The sequence below is a fragment of the Fusarium venenatum genome, assembly GCF_020744135.1.
Source record: "Fusarium venenatum strain MPI-CAGE-CH-0201 chromosome Unknown EDB82scaffold_1, whole genome shotgun sequence".
Lineage (NCBI taxonomy): Eukaryota > Fungi > Ascomycota > Sordariomycetes > Hypocreales > Nectriaceae > Fusarium > Fusarium venenatum.
In genome coordinates, this window is record NW_027072129.1 from 1,134,596 (window position 1) to 1,150,957 (window position 16,362).

Here is a 16,362-nt window from a genome sequence, read left to right on the forward strand (position 1 = left end):
CACTCTACACGTATAGGACCCTAAAGTGTCAATAAAAAGATAGGTATAAAATAATACGGAGTTAATCATACCAGATACTGATGCAGTCACGATATCGGTGATGTTTAATGAAAAGATTCGTCCTTTGAGTTGCAGTTTCGTCTGTTGATTTGTGGGAACGACCTTTTTCTTCCTGAAAAGGAAACCTGTTCGTGAACCTACACTGGGTTTCACTTCTTTACAGAGGAGGAAAATCCCTTGGAAAAGATAAGCGCGGTACTGTCACGATCTCAGTCAACCATCTCCCATATCTCAAGAAAAGAACTTACAGGGTTAGTTACTTTGCCCTTCGTGATGCTGAGTAAATCGAAAAGAAGCAAGTTGCCAAATTGGTCGCGTCTGTGTCCTTTCCAATCTTCGATACGATTGTCCAAGTCTGTCAGAACCTCTCGATTCTCTTCATTCTTAAGAGCCTCTGCTATAGCTGCACCAGCTTGATGGAGGGATCCCTTGGCCATCATAATGTCTTTCGTCTGTGAAATATTTATAGAATCTTGACTTCCAAGGTACTACCATCCGTTAGCAAACAAATGAATAATCGTTAAGCCATTTGTCTATACGTTACCTCTAAGAATGAAAGGTATTTCGGTACCCTTTGACCCGGAAGTGGTATAATTTTCAAACACTGTGTCAATAGATTCATCGACTCTTCACCGCCATTGAAAGGCTTTTCTTCAAGCCAGGAACGTATCTTGGTCCTGGCCGACACCTCATTAGCGATAAACAATGCCTCTACTTGGACATTTGTAAAATATAGTCCAAACACCGGATGCCACGTATTCTCTTCTTGAGGTACAAAAAGGTTTCTTTCCATTTTCACCAACATGGTAATGTGCAGGTCGACCAGACTTTCGACTCGGCCGAAAATATCGGCCACATCATCATGAGGGAAGCCGTAGCCGTCGAGCTGGATTTTTATGTTGGCGAGCTCCATCATCTGACGAACAAGATGGTGCTGCTCTGAGAGGAACTCCTCCACAGCCTCTGTTGAATCACCATGTAGCTGAAAGCGTTTGTAACTTGTATGGCTATGGCTGTTACTAATGACACCGGCAGCTACAATTTTTTCGACAATCAAAGATACGACAGATATAACCTGGCAACCAATCAGTCACTTTTCAGGCGGTAAGTGCGATTCGACAGACCTTTGAGAATTGATGAGGGCTGTTTCCTGCGAGGTCTGCAACCGTAAATAAGCGGCTAGTTTCTATTTCCAGAACCTTATGACAGTATTGCACAAACCAGGCTATGGCAGCTTTCGAAGCGGAAGAATAGTTGTTATAATTCCATCGGGCCAACGGCATGGGAAAATTGATGGTTTTATCTGGCTCAATGTCTATTCGTGAATCCAATGATTGTAGTAGGATTATTAGTGGGTAGCCTTGACGTAAAATAGCCCATAAAGCATGAAATGTGTCCTCATAACCATTGGCTTCATTGAAATATTCGTCAATTCCTGGGAGTTGACGAATCTGCTGTAAGATTTCCAGACACTCGACCAATAAAGGTCTCTCGGTTGCGGGTTGAGGTTCTTCAGTAACAACAAGTGTGTCATTTCCAAAGTCGTAATGTTGGGCATTGGTGAGATCCTCTTGATATACGGGCAGTGCAATAACTGACATGATGGAAATGTCACCGAGGCTCATGCCTGAGAATACCGACCAGGAGTTAGATGGTGCAACTGAGCTTCGAAACGAAAAGTCCATAGTATCTCTCTGTGCGCGACGATATGCTCGTGAAGCCTCCAAATCATCTTCAAAATCGAATTTTGATATGTCAATGGTCGAGTCCGTTTCAGCAATTGATGGCTGTGATTTCTCAGACCCGATGTTTTGTGGGGTGACATCAGTAAACGATAAGAAGCTCATTCGTCTAGAAGCAATGGTTTGGGCATCAAATGATTCTTCGAGGTTCAGTAACCGACGGGATAAAGAATGGTTACTTTCTAGGAGAAGGTGGATATTAGATGAGAGTTGCTCATGATGCTGAGTTGCGGATCGATCAGAGTCGCTGAAAAAGTAAGTTAGTAAGACTCGGTAAATTGAAATGAATGAGATGTGGGCGAGTAAGACCTTTTTAGAATCATCAAAACAAGCGTCATTGAGCTTTTAAAGCCTTGCAACCTGGTGAGAAGTGCAGTGAAAGTGCTTTCTTTGCGCACCCATCGTAACCGGGTCCGAATTGGTATCCCCTCATTCTCATTTTTGGGCGACAGCGACCGCAGCTCTGCTTGGAGGTCGGAAAAAAGAAGGACACCATCTGTAAGAACGGTGATGACTTGATTGACACCAATCAATGCGGCATTTCGGGCATGCACAGAAGACAGATTGTTAATCACGTTTTGAAGTCCACTTAGGATAATTTCAATGCTCTGCACTTCTGAGTAGACGTGAGCGGCCACAGGTGGGGTCTCTCTCGCGGCGGAGACGTATGGCCTAAGGAACTTGGCAGCCTCGACGGTGATGGAGATAAGTCCAGCGATTGAAGCGGCGACACTGAGAGGATCGGCCATTGTTGATTGAAGATGAAAGATTGAAGAATGGGCGGCATCAAGAGGCAGCTTGGCCTAGCCTGATTTGAGGCTGTGCTGACAGGACCATCGAGTGGTCAACTCATGACCCGTTTTTCAGCCGCACCTGTGATTAAACTCTATCAGTTTCTCAAATTGAGCGACCAAAAACTTTCTAGCGATCTCATTGTATATGATATCGAACATCATGCTGCGCTTTTCGTTGAATCCTTGGACTGAGGCGTTGGTCTCATCAGCCGCTGCAGATCGGCAACCGATTCGTTGGTCGTCAGGAAATTTTATTACCCTGGCTGTTGGTTGTTGGTATATGCAGTTGGTTGAATGTTTTAATGCATTGACATGACATAGAGATGGAAGTCTGTAAACCAACGGACCGAGTCATCTGCGCTTTCCCACTGTAAATACCTGACCAACCCCGCTTGCTAGGCAGGCACCTACTCACTTTGTTACCTTCCCATCTCAATCTCTTCCCCAAACTCGCTCTAAATGTCCACGCAAAGAACTCTCGTTATTGTTCTGGCTGTTCTCTTAGTTGTTTTTATTTACGACTCCTATGGACCAGAACTAGAATTTTTCACTCCCGATTTCGAGCCAGAGCGAGAGCGAAGAATAGACGTGGTAGAAGATGCCTATGATGGCTACTGTCCTGACGCAGATATAAACGACTTTGGAAGAATTGATTTCCCTCGATCCCACTTCGTTGACACTCATGGCGCCATAGCAAATGGATGGCCGGCGAAAGGCGGTTATTACAGCCTTAAATGCTCGCTAGCAGAACTCGATTACCTCGGTCTGGATCGCTACAATCCCACGAATAGATCAGAGAACGTCGAAGAGGAAGAGGCTTGGTGCGCTAGGCTACGTCAGTTGCGCGCCAAATACTATCGCAGTATCTGTGATGATATTCCAGAGGGACCGTATGGCATAGAGAAACCGAAGGTATATGTTGGCTGGCCTGTCGATGGAGGTGTGTGGGCTCTGCAGGCTACAAAATTTAACGCAAGCGTTCGCGGACTAGGCAGGATTGATAACGCTTTTACAATGGAGGAGCGCTGGCAAAAGATCAAAGAGTATGGTGGAATGTTTTATGCTGAGCCGAAAGATTGTCCTTATCTTGATCTAGATGGCTCCAAGGACCCTGTGATCAAGAAACCAGATTGGGGGCATCTATGTTAGCTTGTCTCTCCATTACTTGTTGTAGCCTCGTACTTCAGGACTATACACCGCATATCGGATCGTTGGCATCGAACGAAGAGCTCTTTTTCTCACATAAAACCTCAATATCCCTGTGATTGCTATTAACCTGTTTTGACATCCGTCGCCACTTCCGTAGTCGGGGCTGCAACGTGGTTATCACGTCCATCATTCTGGTCAACATCTCCTTTAAGAATGATATCGTCAACCAAGAAACTAGCACCCAGACACAAAGCCATCAAAGGCACAGTGATAATAAAAATGACCCTGAACCCCTGCATTCTTGCGTCTAAGATGGCACCCACGTATTGTTCAGTACTTGCATCCTGGACTGACCATGTACCATCCAGAACACTGTCGCGAAGCCAGTCCGGAATGGTGTTGTTCGTCTGTAGAGCTTTATCTAACACGGCGTAGTGTACAGCTGTAGAGACTGCTATTCCGACAACACCGCCCAATGACCGGAAGACGTTGCGAGTTCCAGTCGCTACAGCACGATCTTCGTCTGCCGAGTTGGCCTGGAGAGCCACTAGACCTAAGTCAGTGTCAGTTAATGTCTTCAAAGAGCTAGCAGCGTAGTGTGGTTGGACATCAAGGCCTTACTCACCTGGCTGGTGAACCCATCCTATTCCTGCCCCTTCGACAGCCAGTACCACAACATAGACTGAAATATGCGTGTCTTGGTTAAAGAGAACTTTGAGACCAGACCCAAGAGTCCAGACTGTGAACCCAGCTCGGAGGATAGGCATGTACCTAAGCAAGCATCAGTAAACCATCTGTCTTCTCAGACTAGAAAAGTACTTACCTAGCGTATTTGGCCATCAGAGGCCCGGAAGCAGCACCGGCTATTCCCTGAGCAAGCAAGAATGGCACGATCAATGTGGCACTCTTCAGCGGTGAAAACCCACAAACAGTCTGGTAGTACAGCGGGACAAAGTACTGAGTTGACTGCCAAGCAAAATCGTGAAGGAAACCTGTCAGGATGAGTACTGATGGAGACCTCTGCTTGAATAGTCGAAGGGGAATGATAGGAATCTTTGCAAAGAAGGCTTCTATGGCGATGAATACAAGAAGCATGACGATGCCGATTGCTAGCATGGAGATAGTCTTGACGTTTTCCCATGCCCAAATGCTTCCTCCGGAATTGATGGACATCTACACATCTAGTTAGAATACTGCAGTCTTCCACTATTATCGAGCAAACTTACCACGGTTAGAACAATGCCAGCGATGGAAGCCAGGACACCCCACCAGTCAATCTTTTGAACCTTTTCTTTCAAGCTCCCCGAGACTGGTTTCAGTGGGAGGAGAAGTACAAGCAGAACGAAGCAAATAGCGCCCATGATAGCAGGGACCCAAAATGCCCATCTCCATCCATCATTAGTCATCTGAATCAGCCCTGCGGCGATAAACGGACCAGAAGCAGCCCCAGTGCCGATAGCGAGACTGATAAAACCTTGGTACTTGCCCCTCGATCTCAGACTGACCAAATCACTCACGATGATAGCCACTGATGAACTTATGCCGCCGCCACCGATACCGCTGATGGTACGACATACGTACAACCAGACTGGCGTACGAGCGAAACCGCATAGGACACCACCGACAACTATGCAGCCCATTGAGAATAGTAACACGGGTTTTCGTCCAGTGATGTCCGAGATTCTGCCGTATAGAGGTTGAAATGAGAGCTGGCCTAGCAGGTAAGATGTTCCAACCCATGTAACTGTCGGACCTGTGTCAAGAGCTTCAGATATGGTAGGTAGAGACGTTGCAACTGAATTCATGTCTAGGTACGATATTAAGTAGCAGAGACAAAGACAGAGGTAAGCTAGAAGGAGGCGAAAGAATGGTAAGCGTTGGGATTGATCTTCAAGTTCGACTTTGGCGGAGTCTTGTTCGAGATCCGACCGGGCTGGTCGTTTCAAAGGCTCAGCTTTGTGAGTTTTGTTCTCGTCAGGAACACCAGGCCCATAATGGGCCTGATTTCGTACATGTTCAATTTTGTCCATTGTCTTTGTTAGGTGAAGATTCCAAGTTTCTTTCGATGGGAGTTGGAGGAGCAGGAATTGTCTGATGCTACCGACAAACAAATCTTGTCAAGTACCATGATACCATAAGCAGAGTCTCGGCATTCTCAATCCTTATTGTGAACGGAAATCACGGCATTTGGATTGATCGAATGTCGAATGAGCGAGGCTGGAAGATTGTTTTTACGATGCCAAGCATCTTGTTGGTAAGACCCCTCACGAGGCAGATTCATGTTACTGACACCGAACAAATCACGCCAGGTTATAAATACCAAGACAAACCTCGACAAACACCTTATTCTAGAACTTGCCTACTAGAATGTGTTGATGGATGTGTCGTCCACTAGTTCGCTGTCTTGATAACAGAAGAAGTATGGGACATTTCACGGTTGACGCAGTTTATGTAACTCCTAAGAGGTTAAAGAATCAATGAAGCAATCCCAGGGAAGCGCAAATGTTAGAGTCTGTATTAGAAGTGAGTCGTTTGTTCTGAGTGTAGTTAGTAAGCTAGCATCTTGGGTGGTTGGGCTGGTCTAAAATTGTAGTGAGAGTTCATCCAGTTCGGAGCGTATGGGTTAGATATGACAAGCGGAACCAGAATTGGAAAGGGGTTAAAATTGCAGTGAAAAATTAGCCTTATCAGTAGAGGCTCTGTGATGCCAGCGTTGCTACGATGTAAGCACCACAATCTTTCGAAACTTAGGGGTTTAACACTGGCTTTGGCATGTTGCGTAAGGCAGAATCACACGTGAGATTAAAATTGCAGTGAACCTGCGAACCAATGCGTGGTTATTTAGTGGGCCATGCCGGGTAGCGAAGATCAAACGGTCTTGTGTGAGGTTAAAATTGCAGTGTAATTCTTTGTGCAGTCGCCTTACGGGGCAAACCACCATTCACTTCTATTGACTTCGGATATCTCAAGGTCTCGCGTATAGTTAGAGTTGCAGTGAAAAAGAAAAAAACAGCCCACCCGCTGCCTTGTTAGTAATGATGAGGCTCTGCCAAACGTCAGCATTCCCTCCCCAACTTCAGGAACCAAAATCAAATTGTTCCAAAATTCTTTATGCACGACGCCGCCACTCTAATGTTACCAAGGTAGTATACACACCAGATGGAAACACAGCTTTCTAACCTGTCAAAGTCAATATTGTCCTCAACGAATCAAATACCATCATGTAGGTATGGACAAAGGGTGTGCTTTGTAGTTAATCCGAACATATTGATCCTGAGACCGGGTAGTCAAACGTGCATTGTCGAAACGAATAATTGAAATATACCTTGACGTCTGACAGGAGATTAAATCTACAGTGCAGCAATGCAACAACCGCCAAGTCCCATCAACCAAGTCCCGTTACTTCAAGTTGAGACGGACTCGTGTGTGGTTAAAATGGCAGTGAATATGCATGGTATGACAGCGTCACGCCTCCTCACAAATGGGAAGGAGTTGACGTGTCAATTAGGTTATACATGGATGATGTGACGTCTTATGACTACGAATTTCCATTCAACTCGAGGTGATGATATAGCTTGAGTTATTCGTCGGATACATCCAAACGTTTACGGCCTCTACAGGTATTCTAAACTATTGGCTACGAAACAAGATTATATGAAAGACGCTGGATACCTGGGAAAAGATGGGATTCGGGCTTGGGGTTCTCTGGCAGATGTCGGCTTCTACATGGACTTGTTAAAAAACAGTTCGTACCAGAGTTACTTTGAGAATCACTTAGGTACAGTTGATTGGTTCTCCAACATCATGGCATTCGCCAGTGTGAGCCTTGTGCCCGAATTACTATTTAAAGAACAGCTATTAATGGGTAAAAGTGGCATATAACATGGCTACATCGGTGAGCCTCTGGGGGGGTTAAGATTGCAGTGAAAGGTCGTTGAGGCTCTACGACGATTGAGGTTGTTGATGTGGCGGCTTTCGTCTTAGACACAGTCCTAATCTAGCTTAATCTGACCCTTCAGCATCATGCCACTTGACTATAAGAACTTGGCGCCTGAATTTCTAATTAAAGAACAGCCATTAATATGTTAAAGGTAGCATATGGCATGATAGAGAGCGAGTAGAACCAGTGTTACAACATGAAGCTAGCTCGAGAGTGTGTTATTTGCGGTGCAGTTGAGATGTGCTTTGGCGAAAAAAGGTATCCTTACGACCGCCTCATCCAAGCACTAAAAGATATTTACATTCCAGACAATTCAAATATCGGCAAGATCTAGGGTCCTTCAGGAACATTTGATCGGATGAGGCTTAGCGGTCGTCTCCACCTGATCGCCAGGAACAAAGCCATTGTCTCATTCTATTGCCACTAGCCTCAACCTCATCGACGCAAATGGCATCACCAACAGCCTCTTTTTCACCGATACCTCCACATTCGACAGTGTTTTCAAGGGCCCATGTATTTCCAGAACTATGGCTCGGGTCTGCAAGGCACAGCCGGCACGTTGGAATGCTATCAACTCATTCCTGGCCGATGTACCCGAAAGCTTAACGGCGCGTCGGCGTCCCCTTCCAGACCCAACAAGCAGGAGCTTCAATGGCCAAGACGATGGTGAAAAGTTTACGATGGGCGATGGCAATCTGGACTTGGAGGTGATCATGGTGGCTGTTGTTGGCTTTGAGGGTAAATAGACTCGTCCTTCCAGCTGCGACGCATCCCTAGGGAGCGATCTTGACGTGTTAACCATTCATTTTATTCATTCATTCATTTGCTTTCAAATGCACTTCGTCACAATGAAGTTGCTCACACTCATTCTCTCGGCCCTGATTGGCCAAGTGGTTGGTCTGGCTTCTACAGATACCATTACCTGGGGAGGCGACAATTCGCGAACAGGTTACCAAACGTGAGCACAAATTGAAGGATATTAATTAATTTAAGCTCAGTACTGACTGTAAAAAGCAACCATAACATGGACCCTGCCATTGTAGGTAGCCCTCAATTCGACATTGTCTTCAAAACAGCGCTGCCTGGTCGCTACATCAACGCCGCCGAGCAAATCTTTTCTCAACCACTCGTTTACACTCCTTCAAACGACACCAAACAATTCGTCTACCTGGCAACCACGCAAAACAACATTTACAAGCTCGATGCCAAAACAGGAGTTATTATTGCTTCGCGAAACATCGGCATTCCCTTCCTTACAGCTGATCTCGATGGCTGCGTTGATGTCAACCCGACCGTCGGTGTCACTGCAACCGGTGTTATTGACCCCGACACGGATACCTGGTACATTACTTCCAAGACGTACGTCGACCAAAACTACGGCCCGAAACCACAGGGAAGACCAGCAGGACGATACAAGATCCATGCTATCAATGTGAACGATCTTTCCGAGCAGCCGAACTTCCCTGTCGATCTTGAAGGAACCGTCGCGCGAAACAATCCCGAGCGCATGTTCACAGGCGGCATTCACCACCAGCGACCGGGTCTTCTCCATACCGGACAGTTTGTCTACGCTGGCTTCGCGTCGCATTGCGTGCAATACAACTTTACCGGCTGGATCATGGGCTGGGACAAGACCAGTGGCAAAATTGTCGAGCACTGGGCTTCAGAGGGTATGGGCGTCAGCAGCAACATCTCCGGAGCTGGTATCTGGCAATCCGGAGGTGGACTTGCATCTGATAACGCGGGTTCCATGTACTTTGCTACTGGAAACGGATACGCTTCGCAGTTGTCGACCATTCCCGTCAATGGGTTCAGTCCACCTACCGCAATGGAACAAGCCGCTGTTCACATGTCCATCAACTCCGACGGCACACTCTCAGTAGTCGACTTTTTTATGCCGTTTGAGAAACAGGAACTGGATGGCGCGGACAAAGATCTCGGAACAAGTCCACTCGAGCTCCTCCCGAGTCAATTCTCTTGTGGCAACATCAAGAGAATGGGTATCGTCACTGGAAAGTCTGGAAAGACGTACTGGCTCAATCTCGATGATCTTGGCGGTTATCGCAACGGGCCCAACAACAAAGATCGAGTCATTCAGACCTTTCAGAATGAGAATTCTGTTTACGCAGGTGCTGGCGTGTATCCTCTCGAAGGCGGATACATCTACATCAACGGTACCCTCAATCCTCCCCTCCCCACCAACTCATGCTAACATGCCTAGTGATCCAATACCCTACCCACGTCTTCAAATTCTCTTGTCTCAACGGTGTTCCCTACTTTACCAAAGTTGCCGACAGTCCCACCAACAACGCGTACATCCTCGGTGTAAGCCACGGAACAACCACGTCGCTCAACGGACAAGAAGGCACAGGTCTTCTCTGGGTCTCGGATGTTCAAAACACCAACTTCAAGATCTACGACGCCGTCCCTCAGAACGGATATCTCAACGTCATCAGAAACTTTACAATCGTCGGCATCACAAAGTTCAGTAGGCCTGTGTTTGGAGATGGCATGGCCTACATTGGTACCACGGTCGGCTACTTCTATGGTCTCGGCTCGACCAACAAGTACCCTCTAAATTGCACTGCTTCAGTTGACTTTGGAACCTCGAACTTTCAGAACGCTACGACTCCTCAAACTATTAATTGTACCGCGCTGTTTGATCTGTCTGTTACCAACATCAGTCTTGCCGACGCGACAAACTACAACATCACCAAGACACCCAATCTACCTCTGTCCATGTCCGCGGGCGACCAGCTTCAATTCTCGGCACAGTTTTCTCCCCAGAGTGTTGGTCGCTTGGGTGGAATTGTCAACATCGTGACTTCAAGTGTCTCAGATACGTCGTACAGCAAGTCTACCAAGGTCCGGCTCACAGGTATTGGCTCAAGCTCTAATGCTTTGCTGGATGTCAGCCCCAAGTCTGTTGTTTTCACTGGCCTTGTCAGCGGTTCACAAGCCACCACACAAAGTATCCTGATCGGAAACGACGGTACTCAGAGCCTGACAGTTACTGCGGTTTTGTATACAAACACTTCCTCCTCTGGTCCATTTACTACATGGACAGGGACAGGCAATCTCACGGTCGGCCAATTCACACTCTCAGGTATTCCGAACTCTGTGAGCGGAGGCGGCGACAGTGCTATTACCGTTCTCGCCAATACCGCCATGTCCGGAAACTTCACTGCTTGGGTCAAGTTCGTCACCACTGGCGGTAATGCGACAGTCTCATTGTCAGCAGCAGCAGGTGATCCTCCCACAGCTTTACTCGAATTCCAAACACCAGATGGAACCGGATGGGTCAAGTATGATCCCAACACTCCCTTCACCTTTGGCAACGTTACAGAGAACACTTCCAAGTCATTGCGCTTCCGCATCAGCAATACTGCTTCTGCTGGTGGTGTCAAACTCGGCCTCACAGTCTCGAAGCCTCCCTTTGGTGTCCCTGGTATCGTCCGGTCAGCCAACCAGATTGATCTCGCCGAGGGTACCCTCATTGCACCTGGTCAAAGTCAGACTGCGACACTTACTTGCAATATCCCGAAGAGCCAGTGGAACATCCCATCTTACAACGGCACCGCGCAATGGACCATCAACACCAACGATCCAACCTGGAGTTTTGAGAAGCGCGCCGTTCGATTCTTCTGCAACGCCGTCGCCGAACAAGCCGCCCCTCTTCTACCCAGCGGCCAAGGCCAATACCAGTATGTCGGTTGCTTCAAAGAGAACAACCCAGGTCGTCAGCTATCCAACCTTCTCTACGCCAACAGCTCCAACACAAATGAGATGTGTATCAACACCTGTGGTGGGGAAGGTATGACCTTTTGTGGCACGCAATATCGCAGCGAGTGTTGGGCTGGAAACAAAATTCCCAACCAAAAGGTCGACGATGCCAACTGCAACTTTGACTGCGCGGGGAGCCTCAACCAGTACTGTGGTGGCAATGGTATTGACGGGAGCGGTGTCTACATCAGTCTCTTTGCCGACACACTTCAGTGGGATGGAAGCTTGTCTGGTGGCTCATCCGGCGGCTCATCCGGCGGCGGCGGCAGTGGTGGTAGTAGTGGTTCAAGCACGCCCCAGGGACCCTCTGTGAATCCTGGTGTTGACGGATATACCAGTATCGGATGCTACACCGAGGCGACGTCCGGTAGAGCTCTTCCCAATGGACGAGGTGTGGACTCACCTACCGTGGCAGAGTGTGTTGATGCCTGTAGCAGTGGAAACTTTGTCTATGCTGGAGTAGAGTATGGTGGAGAGGTAAGAATCTCCTAGTGAACAAGTGTGGTGACGATGCTAACAAGGGATAGTGCTACTGCGGTAATACCTTCACGGATGGTTCAGTACCTGCACCCATCGCGGAATGCGGTATGCTTTGCAATGGTCTGTACCCCTCTTCCAAGTCGTAGACAGATTTACTGATGTTTCTAGGCAACTCGAGCGAGTATTGTGGTGGTCCCAACCGTCTTAACGTGTATCAGCTTAATTCGGCCTACAGTGCTTCCTTGCCAACTTCATTGTCGACCTCTTCCTCGAGCAGTAGTACATCTTCGTCAACGTCAACGTCTTCGAGTATCTCGTCAACCTCGACTTCAACTTCGACGTTCAGCACTTTGTCGAGTACTTCTAGTACATCTACCTCCGGCAGCAGTGTCACATCTTCATCCACTTCGTCATCGCTATCCACCTCTAGCTCAACTTCCACTTCCACTTCAAGCACATCTAGCTCCATAAGTACGAGCTCTACATCCAGCAGCACCACGAGCAGTACTACCACAAGCTCTGTTTCCTCTTCTTCATCTACCTCGACTAGCTCTAGTTCCGTCGCTGGTAATGTCGCCGGTGGTGCGAGCAGTGTTCCTACCTCTACGTCCGGAAGTACCACAAAGACACCAACCTCAACGACGAGTAGCAGTTTGACCAGCGCTTCGACCTCCAGTAGCTCAAGCACTACCTCCCAATCCACCACCTCAACAACGTCAATCACCAGCACAGCGACTACATCGACAACTTCCTCCAGCACATCCACCTCAAGCTCGAGTACTTCGTCAACATGGACAACATTTTCTACGGTCTCTTCCGTCAGTAGCCGCTCTACAACTTCTACTACAAGCTCCAGTACAAGCTCTAGTACATCTGTTGCGGCTCCTTCGAGCGCAGGTCCTTCGAGTGTCGTCTCATCTAGCACCACACTGTCTATCACTAGTCGCACTTCGTCCTCTGGCACGTCCCTGATTGCTCCAGTGACCCAGGTTGCAGGCTTGTCGAGTGTTGCATCTGCTGGAACATCTCTGGCTGTTCCCTCACTGAGCTCCCAGGCAGCTGCTCAATCGGCTCCGACATCTGCTAGCTCGTCCGTGGCTGTGGCTCCAAGCTCGATTGCAGGCGTATCAGTGCCTTCATCCGCTGGTGCATCATTGAATTTACCCTCCACAAGTACTCAAATTGGAATTGCTTCTTCTGCCGGAACTTCATTGGCCTCTCAGGTCGCCGTTCCATCCGTTGCCTCTACACTAGCTGGCACTTCTCGCACGACATCCACCACGTCGTCAACCTCAACCTCATCGACATCATCCACAGCTTCACGCGCCACCTCAACAAGCACCACCAGCTCAACCACGTCATCCGCTAAACCTGTCGCTACCGGTCCCTCCATCTCAGACACAATCGGTACATGGTCATTCCAAGGCTGCTGGGCAGAACCTCTGTTCCTCATTCGCGCGCTCAGCTCCAAGACCACCTCCAGCAACGACATGGATCTCGACGCCTGTGCCGCTTTCTGCACAGGCTACACCTACTTCGGTGCCGAAAATGGACGCGATTGTTACTGTGGTAACTTCCTCAACATTGGAAGCTATCAGGCTCTCAATCAAAAGGACTGCTCCGCTACTTGTCCAGGCGACAAGACCCAGTACTGTGGTGGAACACAGCGACTACAGCTTTACAAAGCTGGCAAGCCTGCGACTGGACTCAGGAACTTCCAAAGTTACTCTTGCGCTTCTGAACCGTTCATAGGTCGACTTCTCTCAGATCTTGTCCTTACAGACTCCAGATTTATGACTGTCGATACTTGTCTTGACAAGTGCGGGAACTACAAGTACGCTGGCGTTGAAAACGGCCGCGATTGCTATTGTGGTAACACGGTCAACTGGCAAGGACTTATTGGACAGGGTAAGAATGTTACCATGACGGATTGCAACATCAATTGTCCTGGTAACAGTCTTGCTTATTGTGGTGGGTTGGCAAAGATGAATTTGTATATTAATAACTCTACTGCAATGGCGTTTTTGAGCAGGCATAGGAGGCGACATGCGAAGGGGCTTCTGTAGATTGATTCCAGGAATGATGGAATTGGGCATTTAGAGCATATTACTTATAGATTGTCATTCGTTTTATTAATCATGTCTCTTCGATTTTGATTGGCCTGAATCGTGAAATGTCTCGCTTGAAGCACTAGAAAAAGGCAAGGCTTAGCTCCTCAGCCTTGACTGCCTCTTTGACGCCGTCCATTTTCTCAATTCTCTTCAAATGTTGGTAGTAGAACGGATACTCCTTCTCCAAGTCAATAGCCACTTCATGCGCCCAACGTGCGAAAACATAGACATTGAAATCCACAACCGTCAAAGTACTCCCAACGGCAAACAGACTCTCTTTATAACAATCATCAATCCTCTTGAAGGATTCATGTATGACACCCTTTCCCTTAGGGCGAATGCCATCATGAGCCGATACATCATCGCTGAACCTCCCCGGTCGTAGCCAAGCACCATATCCAAGACCATGTAAAGTCCCCGATAGAAATGCCAGCCACTCCATGACCTTGGCGTTTTGAAACGTCGTCGCACCTAAAAGATTCTCTTTTGGGACGAGGGAGGATATGTAGCTCAGAATAGCTGGCATCTCGGTGATGATTTCGTTGTCGACAGCCAAGGCGGGGACGTAGCCTCTTGGGTGTATGGCGCGGTATTCAGCATTTGTGAAACTTCCGTCCGCGGCTTCATAACCATTTGGGCCTGGTTTAAGACGGATTGTGTTGAATGGGATTTTGTAGTGTAGGAGAATGGCGTGAGGGATGAGAGAGCAAGAGCCGTTTGTTCGATAGAGGATGAGTTTTGGCATGATGTTGGTAGAACCCATTGTGGCTATGGTTAATCAAGTTTAACGAATATTATTTTTGTTTCTGACATTCCGATGGCCTAGTCGTGGTTTTTATATACAGAATGCCCGTACTGAGAGGATACCGTGTCATGTCCTCTCAACGTCATGACTGCGCCCTTCGGGGGGTTATTAAGTCGGGCTGACAAATGTCGATCAAAGGATCATCTCCCCTGCTTTTACTTTACAGAATATGAGTTTGGATGCTTGGCGTTTCAACAAAGCTATATCAGATGAAAAGACAGAAAATGCAGGAATGATGACTGAAATAATTTTGATAACTTATTATCCAATTGCCAGGCACCTATCTATTCTGAGCAATTAAGCACTATTTATATTCAATCCATCTACTGGATGTGATCCTTGAGGAATCCCTTGACCTGTTCCTCAGTGACACCCTTAATACCCAGCAACTCATTATCAAGCTTCTCAAACTTGGGAATGCTCTTCGCATCAAAGATAGCTCGGAACAAATAAGGTCCCAGGGTAGGCCAGTCATAAATGCCCTTGGCCACATTGGCATCAGACTTCGCAGTGATATCATCAATCTTGTCATGCTTAACCTTCCACTCCTTTCCAGGGCTGACTTCCTTTGCAAGCTCAAGAACCTTGTTTTGGGTGAGGACTATATCCTGGACGTAGACAATGCGGTCCTGTGTCTCTTCGGGGTGGGCCAAGACGCCGACTACAGCATCGCCGACACTAGCGAGAGTAGTAGTGCTGAACTCTGTATCACCTTGATCCCAGATAGTGAGCTCAGGCTGGGAAAAGTCGAAGAAAAAGTTGTGCTTGATCCCCCAATCGAGGAAGATACCGTTGTACACAAAGGTATAACTAATCTTGCCTTGATTGGCAAGCTCAATGAGTTTATCCTCGATGGCGACCTTTGTACCAAAGACGGGAAGCTTCCTCACGCTGGGAACAACGAGGTTGGATCCATATTCGGAGGGGAGGAAACGCTTGACACCTGCAGCGACGGCGGCGTCGATGAGAAGGTTTTGGCTGGGGATGGCAAGACTGCCGACTGTAGAGACGACAGCGTCTTGGCCTTGGAGAGCGGCAGTTAGAGACTCAAGAGAGTCGTAGTCGACTTGGATGACTTTTGTGCCAGAGGGGAAAGTGCTCTTTGAGTCCTTGCGGGTGAGGACTGTAAGGTTAAATTTGTTTGAGGTGACGAGGGCGTTGAAGACAGCTGAGCCGAGATCACCAGCGGCACCAGCGACGGCGATGTTCTTGAGAGCAGACATTTTAATATTATTGAGTTGAGTTGGTATTGTAGTTGAAACTAAAGTTGATAGTGTTGTTTGTTGGTTGTTGATTGAGAAGATGCTTGAGAGTGATGAATTGGATCATCTTGGGACGATATTGATGTATATATAGTTTAATTGACACGGTAACATTATTAATGATGTGATTCCGTGGAAGTATGGAGTAATTGCATGGCTTGATCATACAATCGATCGTTACAAAGACACCTCGGATGTTGTAGTTGCCCGATACCGAGATGCATTACCGACACTAA

General features: G+C 47.6%; 6 protein-coding genes across 6 annotated transcripts; 2 read left to right on the forward strand and 4 right to left on the reverse strand.

The window, feature by feature from the left end:
* Nucleotides 1-209: 209 nt before the first annotated feature.
* EDB82DRAFT_469942 (uncharacterized protein) lies at nt 210-2,551 on the reverse strand (the record flags this gene model as incomplete). Its single annotated transcript, XM_065607939.1, has 5 exons — nt 210-236; nt 309-512; nt 605-1,135; nt 1,185-2,049; nt 2,112-2,551. 5 exons carry the CDS (start codon nt 2,549-2,551, stop codon nt 210-212), a joined length of 2,067 nt encoding a protein of 688 aa, XP_065465302.1.
* A 252-nt stretch (nt 2,552-2,803) lies between these two features.
* Nucleotides 2,804-3,851, forward strand: EDB82DRAFT_5974 (uncharacterized protein). The gene has a single exon (XM_065610007.1). It carries the CDS (start codon nt 3,056-3,058, stop codon nt 3,743-3,745), a length of 690 nt encoding a protein of 229 aa, XP_065465303.1. The 5' UTR covers nt 2,804-3,055; the 3' UTR covers nt 3,746-3,851.
* EDB82DRAFT_6009 (major facilitator superfamily domain-containing protein) lies at nt 3,807-6,033 on the reverse strand. Its single transcript, XM_025732149.2, has 4 exons — nt 4,972-6,033; nt 4,569-4,918; nt 4,371-4,516; nt 3,807-4,298 (listed from the first exon to the last, which is right to left on the reverse strand). Exons 1-4 carry the CDS (start codon nt 5,773-5,775, stop codon nt 3,868-3,870), a joined length of 1,731 nt encoding a protein of 576 aa, XP_025591104.2. The 5' UTR covers nt 5,776-6,033; the 3' UTR covers nt 3,807-3,867.
* A 2,667-nt stretch (nt 6,034-8,700) lies between these two features.
* On the forward strand, nt 8,701-13,996 carry EDB82DRAFT_549624 (WSC domain-containing protein; the record flags this gene model as incomplete). Its single annotated transcript, XM_065609555.1, has 6 exons — nt 8,701-9,859; nt 9,907-11,695; nt 11,738-11,945; nt 11,996-12,068; nt 12,117-12,314; nt 13,203-13,996. Coding segments are annotated over 6 exons (4,221 nt in total), but the record flags the coding sequence as incomplete, so codon positions are not given.
* A 93-nt stretch (nt 13,997-14,089) lies between these two features.
* On the reverse strand, nt 14,090-14,922 carry EDB82DRAFT_482634 (uncharacterized protein). The gene has a single exon (XM_025732146.2). It carries the CDS (start codon nt 14,820-14,822, stop codon nt 14,139-14,141), a length of 684 nt encoding a protein of 227 aa, XP_025591101.2. The 5' UTR covers nt 14,823-14,922; the 3' UTR covers nt 14,090-14,138.
* A 178-nt stretch (nt 14,923-15,100) lies between these two features.
* EDB82DRAFT_482635 (uncharacterized protein) lies at nt 15,101-16,351 on the reverse strand. Its single transcript, XM_025732145.2, has one exon. It carries the CDS (start codon nt 16,085-16,087, stop codon nt 15,188-15,190), a length of 900 nt encoding a protein of 299 aa, XP_025591100.2. The 5' UTR covers nt 16,088-16,351; the 3' UTR covers nt 15,101-15,187.
* Nucleotides 16,352-16,362: the final 11 nt, after the last annotated feature.

Excerpts from the sequence above, each read along its gene's own strand:
- EDB82DRAFT_5974 (XM_065610007.1), top strand. The coding sequence starts at position 3,056 with ATGTCCACGCAAAGAACTCTCGTTATTGTTCTGGCTGTTCTCTTAGTT.
- EDB82DRAFT_6009 (XM_025732149.2), bottom strand. The coding sequence starts at position 5,775 with ATGGACAAAATTGAACATGTACGAAATCAGGCCCATTATGGGCCTGGT. Across the intron at positions 4,919-4,971 it reads CTGGCATTGTTCTAACCGTG|ATGTCCATCAATTCCGGAGG; the intron begins GTAAGTTTGCTC and ends CTAGATGTGTAG. Across the intron at positions 4,299-4,370 it reads AGGATGGGTTCACCAGCCAG|GTCTAGTGGCTCTCCAGGCC; the intron begins GTGAGTAAGGCC and ends ACACTGACTTAG.
- EDB82DRAFT_482634 (XM_025732146.2), bottom strand. The coding sequence starts at position 14,822 with ATGGGTTCTACCAACATCATGCCAAAACTCATCCTCTATCGAACAAAC.
- EDB82DRAFT_482635 (XM_025732145.2), bottom strand. The coding sequence starts at position 16,087 with ATGTCTGCTCTCAAGAACATCGCCGTCGCTGGTGCCGCTGGTGATCTC.